General features: G+C 49.0%; 8 protein-coding genes across 8 annotated transcripts; 5 read left to right on the plus strand and 3 right to left on the minus strand.

The window, feature by feature from the left end:
• Positions 1-73: 73 nt before the first annotated feature.
• Positions 74-2518, minus strand: N7537_004493 (tubulin alpha chain). Its single transcript, XM_056895550.1, has 7 exons — positions 2269-2518; positions 2099-2199; positions 1973-2013; positions 1883-1909; positions 1696-1771; positions 639-1593; positions 74-573 (listed from the first exon to the last, which is right to left on the minus strand). The coding sequence occupies exons 2-7, from the start codon at positions 2121-2123 to the stop codon at positions 345-347; spliced, it is 1353 nt and encodes a 450-aa protein (XP_056755298.1). The 5' UTR covers positions 2124-2199; positions 2269-2518; the 3' UTR covers positions 74-344.
• A 407-nt stretch (positions 2519-2925) lies between these two features.
• Positions 2926-3798, plus strand: N7537_004494 (uncharacterized protein; the record flags this gene model as incomplete). The annotated part of the gene is made up of 2 exons (XM_056895551.1): positions 2926-3225; positions 3334-3798. 2 exons carry the CDS (start codon positions 2926-2928, stop codon positions 3796-3798), a joined length of 765 nt encoding a protein of 254 aa, XP_056755299.1.
• Positions 3799-4595: 797 nt separating this feature from the next.
• On the minus strand, positions 4596-7499 carry erdS (aspartyl-tRNA synthetase, cytoplasmic; the record flags this gene model as incomplete). The annotated part of the gene is made up of 1 exon (XM_056895552.1): positions 4596-7499. The coding sequence occupies one exon, from the start codon at positions 7497-7499 to the stop codon at positions 4596-4598; it is 2904 nt and encodes a 967-aa protein (XP_056755300.1).
• Positions 7500-8129: 630 nt separating this feature from the next.
• Positions 8130-9137, plus strand: N7537_004496 (uncharacterized protein; the record flags this gene model as incomplete). Its single annotated transcript, XM_056895553.1, has 1 exon — positions 8130-9137. One exon carries the CDS (start codon positions 8130-8132, stop codon positions 9135-9137), a length of 1008 nt encoding a protein of 335 aa, XP_056755301.1.
• A 348-nt stretch (positions 9138-9485) lies between these two features.
• On the minus strand, positions 9486-9827 carry N7537_004497 (CAZyme family CE10; the record flags this gene model as incomplete). The annotated part of the gene is made up of 2 exons (XM_056895554.1): positions 9486-9623; positions 9675-9827. The coding sequence occupies 2 exons, from the start codon at positions 9825-9827 to the stop codon at positions 9486-9488; spliced, it is 291 nt and encodes a 96-aa protein (XP_056755302.1).
• Positions 9828-12078: 2251 nt separating this feature from the next.
• Positions 12079-12955, plus strand: N7537_004498 (uncharacterized protein; the record flags this gene model as incomplete). Its single annotated transcript, XM_056895555.1, has 2 exons — positions 12079-12346; positions 12414-12955. 2 exons carry the CDS (start codon positions 12079-12081, stop codon positions 12953-12955), a joined length of 810 nt encoding a protein of 269 aa, XP_056755303.1.
• A 583-nt stretch (positions 12956-13538) lies between these two features.
• On the plus strand, positions 13539-15049 carry N7537_004499 (uncharacterized protein; the record flags this gene model as incomplete). The annotated part of the gene is made up of 4 exons (XM_056895556.1): positions 13539-13581; positions 13640-14070; positions 14131-14672; positions 14737-15049. 4 exons carry the CDS (start codon positions 13539-13541, stop codon positions 15047-15049), a joined length of 1329 nt encoding a protein of 442 aa, XP_056755304.1.
• A 766-nt stretch (positions 15050-15815) lies between these two features.
• On the plus strand, positions 15816-16760 carry N7537_004500 (uncharacterized protein; the record flags this gene model as incomplete). Its single annotated transcript, XM_056895557.1, has 1 exon — positions 15816-16760. The coding sequence occupies one exon, from the start codon at positions 15816-15818 to the stop codon at positions 16758-16760; it is 945 nt and encodes a 314-aa protein (XP_056755305.1).
• Between the last annotated feature and the right edge of the window lie 386 nt (positions 16761-17146).

The following is a 17146-nucleotide window of genomic DNA, read 5'->3' on the forward strand; positions in this document are numbered from 1 at the left end:
GAGACAGCACACTTCGAGAGTCAACCCCAGTTATTTACAACATGCGCACTTTATGATACCAAGGAGAGACAACTTCAGAGAGTAATAACAATGACATACGTATGTAGAAACCCCAAAGGTGGATGGAACGAGGGGAAATTTCATCGCTGCTTAAGGGATATTAAAGATATATCGAACAACAAAGCCAGAAAATCATTGGCAGCAAAACTTATGTTCCCTTCTATTTGCAAGAAGCCCGATAGACGCATGCAGACCGAACCTCTAGACTCATGTTGGTCCCCAAGCCAACCCGTAGAAGTGAAACAACCAAGAGTCCCGAAGACCAGTCACATAACATGGCTAATCTAGTACTCGGGCTCCAGGTCCTCATCACCCTCGATAGAGTCGGAGGCAACCTCCTCGTAATCACGCTCCAGAGCAGCGAGATCCTCACGAGCCTCAGAGAACTCACCCTCCTCCATACCCTCACCAACGTACCAGTGAACGAAGGCACGCTTGGAGTACATGAGATCGAACTTGTGGTCGAGAGCGGACCAGGCCTCGGCGATGGCGGTAGTGTTGGACAGCATGCAGCTATATTATAATTAGTACCAGAGTTGGAATCGGGTTCCAAGACCCGGAAGAATCGGAAAACTTACACAGCACGGCTGAGGTTGGCAAGGTCGCCGTTGGGGACCTGCTGGGGAGGCTGGTAGCAGATACCGAGCTTGAAGCCAGTAGGGCACCAGTCGACGAACTGGATGGTGCGCTTGGTCTTGAGGGTGGCCACGGCACCGTGGGCCTCCTTGGGGACGACATCACCACGGTAGAGCAGACAGGTGGCCATGTACTTTCCGTTGCGGGGGTCACACTTGACCATCTGGTTGTGGGGCTCGAAGCAGTTGGAGGTGATCTCAGTGACAGAGTGAGCCTCGTGGGCGGCCTTGTCGGCGGAGATGATAGGGGAGTAGGCGACCAGAGGGAAGTGGATACGGGGGTAAGGCACCAAGTTAGTCTGGAACTCGTTCAGGTCGACGTTGAGGGAACCGTCGAAACGCAGGGAAGCAGTGATAGAAGAAACAACCTGAGCGATCAGGCGGTTCAGGTTCTCGTAGCTAGGGCGCTCAATGCCGAGGTTGCGGCGGCAGATGTCGTAGATAGCCTCGTTGTCGACCATGAAGGAGCAGTCGGAGTGTTCCAGGGTGGTGTGAGTAGTGAGGATAGAGTTGTAGGGCTCAACAACGGCGGTAGCGTTCTGAGGGGCGGGGTAGACACAGAACTCCAGCTTGGACTTCTTGCCGTAGTCGACGGACAGACGCTCCATCAGGAGAGCACCGAAACCGGAACCGGTACCACCACCGAAGGAGTGGAAGACCAAGAAACCTTGGAGACCCGCACAAGCATCGGCAACACGACGAACACGGTCGAGGACCTCATCGATCATCTCCTTACCCACGGTGTAGTGACCACGGGCGTAGTTGTTGGAAGCATCCTCCTTACCGGTGATCATCTGTTCGGGGTGGAAGAGCGAACGGTAGGTACCGGTACGGACCTCATCGACGACATTGGGCTCGAGATCGGCGTAGATGGTACGGGGAACGTACTTGCCCTGGCCTGTGAAGTGGGGGGAGAAAGAATGTTAGGAAGCCATGTTTTGGAATTTTGCACATCAAGGCGGGGGGCCATGTAAAAAAATATTCATCAGGGTTTTCATACCAGTCTCAGAGAAGAAAGTGCTGAATCCGTGGTCAGGGTCGGCCTTCTTGCGCTCCTCAGTGAGGAATCCATCGGGCTATCATCGATGTTAGTCGCGGGTGTTTACCTCTCGGCAAGAAAATAGGGGGTACGGGTGCCCGAGTCAAGATTGGGCGCCACCATGAGTTTGATTGGAATTTCAACGTACCTGGATACCGTGCTCCAGACAGTACAGCTAGAAAATCGATGCTGTCAGTTTACCGAAGACTTGTCCCTCAATAGGGGTGGTGATAGTTACCTCCCAGCAGGAGTTGGCGATCTGGCAACCGGCCTGGCCGACTGTAGAGGAAGGTCATGTCAGCGCGTCCATTGAATAAAATATATCAATTCTGACAAGCAGAATAGATGGACGATGTTGACATACCGTTCAAACTGATAATCTCTCTCATTGTGATCGAGTCAATGTTTTTTCAGGCTAAAAAATCAGGAGGGGAAAACGAAACCCAAAACAACAAACGCGGTGGTCTGAAACTCTCGGTTAGGTTCAAATTGACAGGTAAATGCACGATGGAAGGGGGCGGGGGATGTCCTTACCTGAAGAATGGAGGAATGGACGAGAAGATGGAAGAGAAAACAAAGTCGACCAGAAATGTTGTGGAGGAGGAGCCGTCTGTGCTGTACAAGGGGGAACTTCGTTGTTGATCCGTTCGTTGGGTCGCGTTGGGCCTTTTGATTGGCTCCTTCCCGGTGAGGAGCGGCGGTTACTGACCGCCTCGTACTAGTCTCGTGATTTCACGTGATGGATAACATTAGTACCTTGTAATATATCAGTATTAAAAAAAGGACATATTTAAGCTTAAATAGTTATACGAGAAAAGTTGAAATTCGAAAATCTATCCAGCTTGTGCAGGAGTGTTCAACGTGGTCGACTCCTAAAAGGGTGGTGTGGTGTGATAACGGCGTTTGGAGCTATCTGAATACTCGGTCAGCTCGGATCCACTGGGGGGAACCACCTCGAACCACCATTCGGCCATATCATAGCCAAAGTATTAAGACAACACATCTCGGTACTGTGCTCCGTATACACTTCCAGCAATATACATTCAATGTTTGAGTACTAATTGACCTCTAGAACCATTATTGTGACTGGTTGAGCCTCGCCATGAGCCAAGAATAAGACATCTCTAAAACATCATCTCATCCACCTAAAAGTCTTCCTATATTGCAGAGCAAAACATCGAGTCTCTCATCATGCATATCAAGCTCATCCCCACTTTGGGACTCATACTCCCCCTCTTCACGGCAGTGGCGCAAGCAAACGTGGAAAAGACCATCTTCCTAGCACCAGCACCAGCAACCGTCCCTTCCGACGAGCCAGATCTCGACGACCTAGGTCTGGAGCGTCTATCACCACAAAGACCCGTGGTGCGTACTCACCTAAATGCCTCCTTTCCAACGACCACCGCACCCGACGGCACAGGCTCGTGGTTCTTCCTTGAAAACCTGAACCCGGGCCAGCGGTATGAAGTACGGGTGTGCTGGCTAGCCACAGTAAGATCACCAATTCTCTCACTCAATTCTCCATCTCCCTCTCTATATTTATTTTCTTGCATATATAATACCCATCGCCACACATAAATATAACTAACGCCCCCATAGCAACCAACAACATTCACCCTCACCACCTACCCACTCTCAAAAACAATCGAAGACACAAACCTCCTGTCTTCGCTGAGCATGTACACATCAGCCCGACTGGCAACACTAGACCCAAAACTCCAGGGAAATGTCATCCCGCGCCGTGCCAATGCGCGCAGCAGCAAAGATCCACTCGACCCTGCACCGACTAGTGACTCGGTCCTGTTTCTGCATGTACACGCCGCAGCAGATTACTTTAGTACCGACCAGGCATTGATGCAGAATGTCCCACCCGTGGCGGTGGACTTGATCCTTGACCCGTTCCTGTTTAATGTTTTCCCGCGCTCGTTGATGCCGACTGCTGGGTGGATTGTACTTGTTGCTATTCTTGCAGTGGTGTCGGGGAGGTGGGTTGTGGGTGAGGTTGGGAGGGTTGTGGGCGATGCTAGGAGGCAGAGTGTTTTGGAGGAGATGAAGACGAAATGAGGGTGGTGTGGGCTTTGTGCGTTTTGAGAGAGATGTACGATTGTAGTAAGATGTATGAACTTTGTAAAATAAAAAAAAGCATTGAGATACATTTCCTCGTTCCTCTGGAGATCTAACGTGACCGCTTGGCGACTAATTATGTATCTCTCCCTTCTGGAATGTTTTCACACCGGCAAAATTAGCGTATCGATGATGAGGAAAGTTGGTGAATTGGAAAATGAAGTCTACTAATGAGGAATGAATGGGAGAAGTTATGAAGAGTGAGCAGCCAATCTCATTCAACTATGTAGCTCGTAGGAAAGTTCTATAACATGGATTTTACATTATCATTAGTTCCAAGGGCAAGATTGTGTATATATTTAGTGTAGAACCATTGACCCAGACAAACACGGTCAAATATTGGAGATGCAAAAGGCAGAATTCAGATAGCATAACAAGAACAATTACATGCCGAAGGCGCAAAATCAGATACATAGGAGTAGGTGCTGGATACAGGATGACCAACGGCAGTGGGGAATAAAAAGCAAAGCTATATGGGTAGTGCATGAGAAGCAACAGGGGTAAGAATTGAAGCAAAAAAAAAAAAAAAAAAAAAAGAGCCAAAAGCTAACTTGTAGGTCAACCAACTCTCCCTCCCTTCTTTCCCCTCTGGAATAGACTGGTATTCATGCCAGTCTATTCTAGATAAACCTACGGACGGACATCTAGATCAAATGACAAGATCACACAAAACTCCCGTTAAATCGTAGCTGCGTGAATGGCTCAGCCATTACAAATAACGTAGCTTAACGTTAATCTTAATCTTCAAAGAAGTTCAGGATCGCGCGAATACCCTTAGAGCCCAGGCCGTGAGACGGGTAGGAGATATACAGCGGGTCCTCGGTGGCGCCGAGCTTAGCACGGAATTCACTTTTGCGCACAAGATGGAACTGCTTAGCAAGGGCTTCGTAGGTGTGCTCCAGCATCTTGACCTTAGTTCCGCGCATATTGTGGCCAGCGGTGAGCTGGGAAGTGGCGCCAGCGCCAAATGTGAGGCCCTTGACGCCGCCCTTGGCGGCGGTCTGGATTGCATGCGTAACAATGTACTCAATAACACCGTTAGGTGCGCCGGGGAAATCAAGACTGTACTTGACTTGCATACCGTGGGCAGGAGATAGCATAGCCAAAGCGACGAAGGCACAGATGACGCCGTTCTTGTCCAGAGCATAGAAGTACCAACGGTGCTCGGAGTCACACCATGGGCGGATCTGGGACAGGTGCACTTGTGTGCCCTTGCGGTTGGACAGCCACTCGCTGACACGCTCATCAATCTTCTTGCGGATATCGTCCGGTACCATCTCGCCTTGGTTCATGGAGACCAGCTTAATGCCCTCGGTTTCGGCGCGACGCAGCTTACGTGCAATCTCCCCGTCAGAAGCGGCCTGGTTGCGCGATGGATCAACGCGCTCTTCGGCGATACAGGACAAACTGCGCCAGCCTAGCCTCTCGCCAAGAATAGTCTCAACCTCAGGCGAGCAGAGGATCCACACGGGCTTGAACTTGGTCTCGCGGCGTAGCCATTGCAAGAATTGTGTAATTGTGCGTGCGTACTGCTTGCGATCGCAGGCCGGGTTACCGGGAATGATCGCGTAGTTGTTGGAGCTAGGTACGTAGGCAACGGCTGCACCAGTGGTCATGTCACGCCAGATCTTGAAGCGATCATCAAACCAGGAGGTTGATGTGGCATCGCCGTAATTGGCGACGAGATGCTCCAAAGGCTGCAACTCACTGAGGTCCGAAGCTGCCCGAGCCTTGTGCTCACGGTGCCACGGCGGTTCAATGGTCGATGATTCTGGGTGTCGGAGCTGTTCAGATACAGGTTTGGCTGGCAAACTCTTAGGGTCACGAGGGAATAGTGATGTGAGGCGGATGTTGCCCAGCTTGAGGATAAGCATCACGATACGTTCCAGGCCAACTCCTGCGCCAGCATGGGGCGGGGCACCCCAGCGGAAGCCCTCGAGATACTCCTCCATATCATCCGGGTTGATGCCCACACGACGCATGTTTTCTTCGAGCAGGTGGGGATCGTGGATACGTTGACCACCCGAGACAATCTCTTGGCCACGAATGAACATGTCAAATGAGTTAGTGAACTGGTCGTCTTCGGCGTCGGGCATCGTATAGAAGGGACGTGCGCCGCGAGGGAATTTGTCGAGGACATAGTAATCGGTACCGTATTGCTCCTTGACAAGCTCACCCAGGCGAATTTCATCACGGGTACCCAGGTCCTCGTCTAGAGGCAGCTGCTCGCCGTCTTCATTCAACCAACCCGAGTCGTTCAGCATCTTAATACCATCGGTAAAACGAATGATCGGCGTCTTTTCCAGCCATACGACATCTTCGGAGGGAAACTGGTGCTTGATGAGGTCAACCTCGCGGCGGTGTTTGGTGTAGATACCGCTGAGGATATTCTTAATCACAGCGTCGAGGGTCTCAAGCATCTCGTGGTAGTGCTCCTCAATAGCCATCTCAAGATCCAATCCAGTATATTCTGTAAGATGACGGTGGGTATTGGAGTTTTCGGCTCGAAAGACAGCACCAATCTCGTAGACGCGGCCGAAATCAGCAGCAATGGCCATCTGCTTCGCCAATTGAGGAGACTGAGCGAGGAATGCAGGGCGGCCGAAATAGTTGACCTGGAAGACACTCGCTCCAGACTCCGTAGCGGCGCCTTGCAACTTCGGGGTATGGATTTCGACGAATTCGCGGTCATCAAGGGCAGAACGGAAAAGATTACATGTTACGGCCTGAAGACGGAAGATGGATTGCGAGGTTGCGGTGCGAAGGTCAAGGATTCGGTTGGCCAAACGTGTCCGGTCAGGGATATGGTTGCGGCGGCCCTCGGCCTTCTCTTCTTCGTTGGTCCGAATCTCTGCCTCGTAGACGCTGAAGGGGACAGGTTCCTCGCGGCGAACTTGGAGGTGAATCGAGTCAACGGCCAGCTCGACATCATGAATTGAGCAGCCCAAAACTGGAACCTCGGGTTTCTGGACAGTGCCGCGGACCATGACAAAAGACCCCACTCGGAGGTGCTCCACCCATTGGATCATCGCGAGAGACGAGATCCCCTCCCGCTCATGTAAAACACCTTGGAAGGTACCTAGCTGCTGGCGGAATACCAAGAACACTAGCTTGGCACTCATTCGACGGATGACGTGTAGTCGTGCGCTGAAGAACACTTGTTGCCCATCCATGGCAAGGGTTATGTCATCGATCCGAGTGCGCAATTCTCGTGTCCGAGTGGCAGACTGCATTAAGGGAAGCTCGCCATATCGAGCTTTCATGTCAGGCGTCTCCTCGGCCGCAGATTTGGCAATCTCCTCTTCCTTGTGGCGGCGGTCGGTCTCGGAGAACATCTCCTCACTGAGACGACTGCGCTCGCTTCGACGGTGCTGGCGCATCAACCGCTTTTGTTGATTTTTGCTCAAGGTACCGGAAGAAGAGTCATCGGAGACATCTTCAGATGAAGAAACATACTCATTCTTATCACGTAGGAAGTTGCTGAGAATGCTGCGACGAGGGGATGCGGTGGGGGAACCAGACCGAGATTGGTTGGTACGAACTTTGGGGGGTAGGGCAGAACGAACGTTGGAACCGGAGGAGTCATCCTCACCACCCAAGTGTCCTCTGATTGCCTTTGAGAGGGCACGTTTAATCGACATAGTTGTTTAAGTCTTATGAGAGGGGGGGGGAAGAGAAAGAAGAGGGAGTCTGTATATATAAGCCCTGAGAGAAGTGGGGGGTGGGCCGGAACGGGCGATTTCCAATCTGTTTAAACCTTGGAAGTTGCCCTGCTCAAGAGAAATTCCCGAATCCCGAGGCCGACGTAAGCACAAAAACAGGAATTGTGCAGGATAATTAGATGAAATTGAAGACTGAATAGTAGAGCTAGAAATCCAAAGAATCAACTAAAGAATCAAAATAGTTCATGTCCCTTTAAAACAAAATATAAACCTGGACAGCCCTAGGGTGATGACATCATCCGACATCCAAGCCCGGGCCTGATTTTCTTGGTATGGAGTTCTTCACAGGCACAGGCCCTCATGCGGGCCATTGCTTCGCTTCGATCTTACGTTGTACTTTGTACTCTATTTCAATCACTACTCAGGATCCCTCACTGTTCTTTCTCTCGTTAACATCGTCGATTTTGATTTTGATTTTGATCTTCCTCAATCTCAAAATATCTCACGGCCTACGCTATTGACCCCCCCGTCTTATCACCGTCGGCTTCCGACTCCATCCGATGCGCATACCGAATCGATAGGACGAACATTACTTCTCACTGCAGCATCATGGCCTCATCTCGTTGGTGGCTCTATGTGCAGGCCATCTTTTGGCGGTTCTTGATGCGGATCGGCATGTTCCTGCACGAGATCTACCCCCGACCACCCCGACCGTTATTTACCCGCACCGTCACCTCCGACTCCTGCCATCCCGTCATCCTCCACTTCTACTGTCCACCAGATTATCATGAGCGGCGAAGGCTAGGCCATCGATTTCCCGTCGCCGTCAACTTTCACGGTGGTGGTTTCACACTTGGTGCCGCCACTGATGATTCTCGCTGGGCGAAATCAGTGCTGGACAATACCGGGGCCGTAATGGTGAGTGTCGCCTACCGACGAGCACCCGAACACCCATTTCCCGCGGCAGTAGACGACGGAGTCGAGGCACTACTATACCTGGCGACACATGCCGGCGAACTGGGGTTGGATGTGAGCCGTGTAGCACTGAGCGGGTTCTCGGCGGGCGGCAACCTGGCTGTCACAGTGCCTTTGCGGCTGCGCAGCAGAATATCCACGGAAGTGAAGGATCAACTGGGTCGAGCGGAATCCACCCAGAATCTGCTCAATCAGGTCAGCGATCTCCACATCGTTGCTTTGTTCTCTTGGTACCCGATTCTTGATTTCGAAGAATCTCGCGATCACCGTCGTGCTATGAGTTTGATGCCCGACAAGACTCTCCCTGAATTTTTCACCACCCTCTTCGATGAGGCTTATCTTCCTGATTTAGACGAACGTGTCTCCCCCTATGCCTCTCCCATCCACGCATCTGACCGTATGCTGTCTGACGCCCTTCCCCGCGACGTGTTCCTCTTTATCTGCGAGTGGGATATGTTGATGAAGGAAGGTCAATCCTTCGTTCGCCGCTTAGAAAGTCTCGGTAAACGGCCTCGTGCCATGCTCATCGCGAAAGCCCGGCATGCGTGGGATAAATCACCTAATCCGTGGCGGGACCAAAACAGCGTGGACCTTTTATACCGTGATGCCTGTGCGGATATGAAGGCTATCTTCGACCGGTGATCGATTTTCTTGACTTTTCTTGATCTTTCATGTCTTACTCTTAGTTTTCTTTTCTTTTCTTTTCTTTATTTTTGTAGCACTGCGGGACTTGACTTTGGCGTTTGAACTAGCATCCACGGCGTCGGTTGTATATAGCATTGTTTGATATGTTTATCCTATTGTCACTTTATTAGCCTGTTTCATATGGTATACCTACAAGATAGATACAACATAACTGTATGTCTTATGGGATTGTATTGGTTGGGATCATCCATGGATATATATAATATTCGCTTTGTGATGTTAGTTACCTCCAGGTGCATGTACGGGATTTCATCTGCCACTTCTTACTCTAGAGAATATTCGACCCTAAAAGTACCTGGCATAAGCAATATTGAGTTGACTCATATTTGCGCTAGCAGAGTTGCACATCGCTGACCGGAGCCTTTCGTGGTCCCAAAGACATGCTTGGATGATTATCAAGACCGATTCCAGCAAGGGTCGAAGCTGAGAATGTTAAGGCACGAATTATCTTGATCGAATGAGTGCAAACTCAACTTCAGGATCATAATCTGACCATCCCAGAGCTTTTAGTCCGTGTTGAGGATCAGCGATGGATAAACCCCAAGCCGAACGCATCTGACCCTGCAGCTGGCGCCGCGCATCAGACTCAGCAATCCCAGTAATCTTAGAAGATTCTCCAAAAATCATATTAAACTCAACCTAGTATGCGTCGCTAGTAGGGTAAAGACGGGTATTCTCCCAATCGGCGTTGTATTGGAATCGCCAAACTGGTGTATGTCGGCGACTTCGGTGTGCTGCTTCGAGAGTGGATGGACAGAAGCACATTTGCATATTGAAGTCATCCCATTGCTTGTCTGTCAACGTCAATCCCTGGGCATAGCTCGCAATTTTATAGAATCTGGCTTCATTGGCGTTGTGCCCGACTAAGTAGGGCTGTTTGGGAAAGTGCTAGTTAGCAACTACATTGATCACTATTGAGTATAGTCGAAGTCCAGGAGAGTCCACTCAGGTTACGGGCAAATTTCCCTTGCTACGAAAGAAGAATGTAATTCCAAAAAATAGTTATATTATCCATAGTAGGCTGGAAAGCCGAGGATTTCCTCGCAGGATTTGTAGTCGGAACCTTTAGTGCACTAGCAGCGGCGAGAATAGCACTCGCATTCTGTTTTCTCATGCACAGCAGCACCCCCTGAAGACCCACATACTAACTGGGCAGACACAGTATACCAATGCTTTGCTGCGATTGTCCTATCATTTGTCGGGCAACTGAAGGCTGTACCGGAATGTGAGATCAAACCGGCAACTACGGGTTCGGATTGGTAGGCGTATGCCCAATAATCAACAGAAGCATTTCCGCGGGACTGGCCAGATATAGTAATGCGGGTTGGACCACCCCCCGAATCCATGAATATTTTGCTTCGCCCATTCAACGGCTAAACGTTGATCTAGTAGACCAAGGTTAGGAGGGTGTCCAGGCAGACCAGGAAATCCGAAGATATTCACAACGATTACATCCTCTGCATCAGCGAATCCGCCTCCATAGTAAAAGGGAGTATTGGTCCCGCCACTTGTCCATCCTATATCACAGATTAGAAACATGAGCCGATATTGAAAATAAGAAGGGAAAACCCACTACCACCGTAGAAATGGACATAGACTGGTTTGGGCTGATTTAAGTCTGGCTTTGACCAAACATTTAGAGTCAAGCAATCTTCACTTTGAGTGTTGTTATTAATAGCCGCGAAGGCCTCGAAGATATTGTCAAATTGCGGAGTTTTGTTGGGATAGTCGACCAGCTTCGACACCGAGTACATGCAGTCTCTTTAATTTTTCTTTTTGTCAATTGAGAAAGCAGAACAGTATTGTGCAAGATAATACTCACCTCCTCTAGATTATACCAATGTCAGAACTTCACATTTCATGCATTTTATAGCGGGATGTAAAGAATAAAATGAACTCATACATATTCCGAGGCGAAGTGAACACCCTTGGGCGTAAATCTATTTAGTCCCCTAACCAGCCGTCCGTGGCCCCATCGAATGCCTAGTAGGGGCCTGTAGACAGCCTCCAAGCCATGTTTTCATAAACGAAGAGAGGAAAAAAGAAGACGACTTTCTTTCCTGACCCCATACTCATTAAATGCATATAGGCAATTGTCTTTCCGACTCAATCCAACCTCATTTCTTGATAATGACGTCTGTACTACGACAGAGAATCAGTCGCGAACTTTGTTAATAGCAGTTTGAAGAGACACGACTCGTCATAATATATTTCAGCGTTATCCTTAAACCTACCATAATTTATTCGAGCAGTCTATGTCATCATGCCCGGTACCTTTGTCACCGTTGATCTTCTCTCTGAACCAATATGTCGACTGACCACCTTCTACCAGACTGTACGACCTGTTAAACACCAAGATACCAGATCCACAGCTATGGGCTACCCGATGCTTGGGTTGACCCTTATGCTTTGGCCCTTGGACCCGCTTTCCACCGGCCCGCTTTCCCCTATTGGAAGGTCCACGAAGTTTGCACATGAAAGGCTAATTGTAGGTACCGATATCCTTAAATTCCTTCAAATGTTAATTTGATGATAGGGTATTGAGCTAAGTCTGATATTGTTGACGAACATAACTCGATATCATTCCCGAAGTGGTAATGATCTAACTACCCTTCTTCCGTGGGTTTCAGCTACACGTCTGGCCCCCAAACCCATTCCCGTTGCTAACCCACCTACTTATCCACTGGGTAGCCATTATTGGTATAACACCTAGCTCAAAAGATGCTGAATGATCATAGCGGCCTTTACGATGTCGATCTCTGATTGACATCCCGAGGGTCTTCGTGCGACTCTAGCTTTGATGTTTCCTTCTCCCCTTTCGATAATGGGATCGTAGAATCATCCTCATCCAGCCGCTCCAATATTTCTTCATCTCGCGATGGTCCCCCGTTCCCTTCTCCACCTCTCCATATTTGCGTCCCTGGTCGCAGCATCGAAGCAGTGCTATTTCCCTAGCGGAGATGTTGCCCTCGACGACGTCCCTTGTTTCTCGGGTGACGCAGACTCACCATGTTGCTCCAAAGATTCGATTTGTCTCAGCAATGGGCTTTGTTACGGGATCTCACAACCATATTCGCTGAGTCGAGGTAGTTGCACCAATAAGAACTGGCCAGCAGACGGCGGTTGCGACGATAAGTGTTCTGATGGTAAGCCGATCTCATAAATTTCGAGGTCCTGCTTCAAAAAGCTAACAGTTACTTTTTCTGTTTACAGCAACCGACATGCGCAATAAAGGGTGTGCGCTGCCGTTTTATCACATTATGGACGAGAAGCCTTACTATTGCGCCAACTCCGTTGTAGTCAATTCGTCAGGCGACCTCGCTTGTTACGCTGGCTCCCCCTTCACACTTAATTCCGGGGAGTTAATTTCGGGCAAGGCTGCGCTCGCCAATTACACTTCTGCTCATATCAGCTCAAACTCCACGTCGAATGCGAGCACAACTGCATGCCCCACAACACCGAGCGACGAGAACAAGGGGGCCAATGATAACACGGAAGGGAAAAATAACAATGCTGTCGCGATCGGAGCCGGGGTGGGAATACCACTAGGAGTCCTGCTTCTCACTGCGCTGGGCTGGGCATTATTCGAACGGAAAAAACGACTCTCTGCTCAGGCTTTGGTGGCGGGACTCCAATCCCAAGCTGCCGCGACACCGACGTACTGGGATGGGCCGGGACAGAAATCGGGTTATTCTCCTCCTACTGAGCTCTCTGCTTACAAACCACCCCAAGAGCTAGAGACTACCTCCCGTTGACGGCGGTGTGTGGTCATCATGGTCTCTTCGAGTTGGCGCTGGAAGGACGGGGAGTTGGAAGGGATTTTATATGCTTGGGTGATATGCTTGTTTCCATCGGGCTTAATGCCGGTTAGTAGACCGAAGAAGCAAGTTTTCCAACGGGAGCTTCAGGGAAAAAAGAAAGGCGGATCCTAAGTTATCATGAAAATCCGGTCAGACTTTCGTGGGCGGGTTTGGTGTTGGACGATCTTTATAGGCAGGGTCTAGTTTCAATCAACATGGGTGTATGCGCCCGCAATGTCTGTTCATACATACGGAATAGCATCCACCAATCAACTGTCTACATAAACTGGGGTCCAAGTAGCATGCCCTGCTAAAAGGATCCCCAGTGATTTCCAAGGTTGATGATGGACGGTGACGAAAGAGTGGAGCTACGTTCATTTCTAGGTCTGAAATCAAGCTTTTGGTAGATCAAAGTTCGTTTAAAAGGACTAGAACGTCTTAACTAAAATGACCCTGAAATATTTCTGGTTTTCTTTGTTGGGTTAGTCCTGCACAAATTTGGGGGGTTTTTTTTTGTCCCTTGCTCATTTTTGTTATGATGGGATCCTCACAGGAACCCGACCGGGATGCCGGAGTCAAAGGTATGACAGGCTTGAATAAATCACCGCGCAAACAGGAATAACGCTAATACACCGATAGATGCCGTGGAAGCTCCGGAACGCGAGCAACCAGAAGGCACCGAAGAAGAACGAAGCAAGTATGATGGCATGGGCCAAAACCCATCCTATAGTTTGGCGGGCTCTGGCGCGCAGAATCCAAACAACAGCCGAGCATATACAGATGAAGAGTACGACAAGTACAATTTCCAGGCCGAAAAAGAAGATGACGGTCCAACCTGGAGTCTGGCTCAGCCACTCCCTCATATTGTCCGGCCTGGCATGCGTCATGGCGCCTTACCAGAGGACCGAAATGAAGACAAAGTCGCTAGAACAGAGAAAGACGAGGATCCGGCACAGACGGACGAGGAAAAGCGAATGAAGAAGGTTAATGATCCCCGAGAAGATGGCTTTTTCAACACTTGGTCGAAAATTCGTCACTATCTTCGTGAGCCAATGGCCGAATGGCTCGGAGTAAGTTTTTGATATCGCCGAAAAATTCAAAAACGATTTGCTAATACACATCTTTCGTAGACAACTATGGCAATGACAATCGGTCTTTGCGCTACCTTATCCAACTTTACTTCCTCTGGACAAGCCGGATCATACCCTGCTCAAAGTGTCGCCTGGGGTTTCGGATTTATGACCGCTATCTATACTACTGGAGGTATGTCTGGTGGTCACTTGAACCCAGCCGTCTCAATCTCGCTATCTGTATTTCGCGGATTCCCTGCTCGTCGGTGCATGATATACATTGCTGCTCAGCTCCTCGGTGCTATCACCGCAGGGGGTATATCATACGCGATATACCACGACGCCATTGTCGAAGTCGCCACGGTAGCCAAAGTGCCTCAGAATGCAAGCGTCGCCGCTCAGGCTCTTCTCACCTTACCGAAATCCTTTGTCCGTCCTGCGACTGCATTCTTCACCGAGTTTTTGGGCAGCGCAATCCTAGTTGGTTCTATTCTTGCCTTGGGAGATGATACAAATGCACCCCCAGGAGCGGGAATGCAGGCGTTTATTATTGGGATTATCATTACGATTGTGATCCTTGCACTTGGGTATAATACTGGAGGGTATGTGTTCGATTGTTAATTCCCAATAGGTCAAGTTTGAAACTAATTGCCGGTCTCTTTATAGTTGTTTCAATTGCGCACGAGACTTTGGTCCGCGACTTGTTGCCGTCATGGCGGGATGGGGTGGACATCTTTTCCGAGAATACCATGCGTGGTGGATTTGGGGTCCGTGGGTTGCGGATATCACCGGTGGATTGTTTGGTGCCTTGATCTATGACATGGCTATCTTTACTGGTGGTGAGAGTCCAGTCAACTATCCTCCACGGAGGCGAAAGCGCGCATACCGTGTGAGAGCTTTGAATCTTCGGAAGAAACTTCGGATTGGGAAAAGAAAGCTTCCCGATCTTGAGCATTCTATTGCAGATACCGAGCTCTAAACTACATGTATACTTTACATTTATAGTTGTGGATTTAAAAATAAAATTACTGAGCCTTGGATCTTTAGTTGTTTCATCTACGTATCGTACTAAACTATGTATCCACACTACTAACAAGCCACTAAGAGGGCTGATGAAACTTCGACTGGGAGCTAACAAAAGGTCCGCAAAGGTATAGACTTGATCATGAAGATTCTTGTTGGATTCTGAGACGTGGGGATTTCGGGAGCCGACGGATGCCGGGACAATGATCCAGGGAACAGAGTCCACGGCCAACTTTGGTTTTATATAGAAAGTTATGAGTGTTGACAGTCTACTACCTCGATAGGCACTGGCGAATTGAGCGCAGCAAATTTACCAGCAAACACTTAGACGCAAGGCTGAGGATTAATAGAAAATACGGAGTAAGTTTTAGAAGTCAGACACCTCGGACCTCCACAAATCAGCCTCAAAAACGCTAGTCGCGAGTAAGAGAATGGAACCAGCTACAGGTGGAGATTGTATTCAACCAATAGAAGCGACTAATTCCAATTTCCTAAGTGTTTTGAGTCGCTTAATTGGGCCTTAGGGGTCCTTATAAAATGAGGTCTCACTTAAAAATAGGGTCCGAGAAAGAAGAAAAAAATAATAATAATAATCAGGGGGGAAGCAATATATCGTGATGGGCATCTCAGTCTCTTAGCCTTCACCAAGTCTACGACGTCTCGGGACGTGTAGACTACCATCCCCTCTCCGAAATCCCTTCATCTTCATCTACACCGTTACCATGCTCCGGAGGCCATCATTCACTAAATTCTCAACCACAACCATATTCATCCTAACATGTCTCTTCTTCATCCTCTATTACCACCCCATGAGACTAGCAGCACCAGAAGGCCCCCCCGAATATGATACATCCAGAAAGGGCTTCCAACCAGCATCGCCGCGGATCCCAGAGAAGATCTGGTACAAAGTTGGACCTAAAGGGTTGAGTGACCAGTCACATGAATGGTTGGACGATTGTCTCCACAAAAACCCTGCTCATAGCGCGCAGATCATGACAGACCTCACGGGCGATCAATATGTCGAACAAAAATTCGGTCATCGTCCCGACATCGTCCACGCCTACCTTTCTCTGTCCGTGCCGATCCTGAAAGCGGATTTCCTGCGCTATCTGCTTCTTTTCATCGAGGGGGGCATCTGGGCTGATCTTGATGTCTCGTGTGGTGATGTACCAATTAGAGAATGGATCCCGGAGACAATGCGCGCTAAAGCTGGGCTTGTTGTTGGGTGGGAGTTTGACGTTGGCTGGGGAGATAGTTTTATTCGGCAGTTTGAGAGTTGGACCATTATGGCGGCGCCGGGTTCGCCGCATCTTTTGATGGTTATTGATGATATTATGGATGGGATTCGCGAGAAGACGGAGGAGTATGGGGTTCCTGTTTCCGGGTTGACTTTGGAGATGACGGGGAATGTGATTGACTTTACGGGGCCCAGGCGGTTGACCCGTGGGATTTTGAAGAGTCTGGAATTGGTTCGCAATGAGACGATTGATATGCCGAGTATTTCGAATCTCTTGGAGCCTGTTTTGGTTGAGGATGTTTTGATCTTGCCTGGGTATTCATTCGCTGCATCGTCGAATACTTATAGCAATGAGAATGTGACTGGTCCTTCATTAGTCCAGCATCATTATGCAGGCAGTTGGAAGAATCATAATGGTGGTGAGATATGATCGGGGATGTGAATTCATGTACATTTAATCTTGCATAGAGCCATATATTTATAAGGCAGTCGGGTTTATTAGACCGTTAGAAGAGCCTAGGAAATTTCTTGTAATTATTTTCCCATTTTTTGAACAGCTAGATTCATCAGCACTATGGTAGTACACGAGACAGAAATTTCTCTGGAATTCCACCGGATAGTTCCCGTGCACGTTCAAGAAGAACGCTATCATAAGTCATAAGGTATCGGGAACTTTTTGTGGAAAAAAAAAAAGAACAGAAAAGAAACAAGATCGAAAGATCGAAAGATCGCAAATATTGGTGGAAATCCCGAACGCCACGCTGAAGTAACAAAAAATCGAACCATACATCAAGTCCTGATTCGAGAAAGATAAAT

This window comes from Penicillium hordei (genome assembly GCF_028827395.1).
Source record: "Penicillium hordei strain IBT 12815 chromosome Unknown utg000002l_segment0_segment0, whole genome shotgun sequence".
Lineage (NCBI taxonomy): Eukaryota > Fungi > Ascomycota > Eurotiomycetes > Eurotiales > Aspergillaceae > Penicillium > Penicillium hordei.

Coding starts and splice junctions, on each gene's coding strand:
- N7537_004493 (XM_056895550.1), bottom strand. CDS start 2,123: ATGAGAGAGATTATCAGTTTGAACG. Junction 2,014..2,098: donor AGAGATTATCAGTTTGAACG/GTATGTCAACAT, acceptor CTTCCTCTACAG/TCGGCCAGGCCGGTTGCCAG. Junction 1,594..1,695: donor CACTTTCTTCTCTGAGACTG/GTATGAAAACCC, acceptor CCCACTTCACAG/GCCAGGGCAAGTACGTTCCC.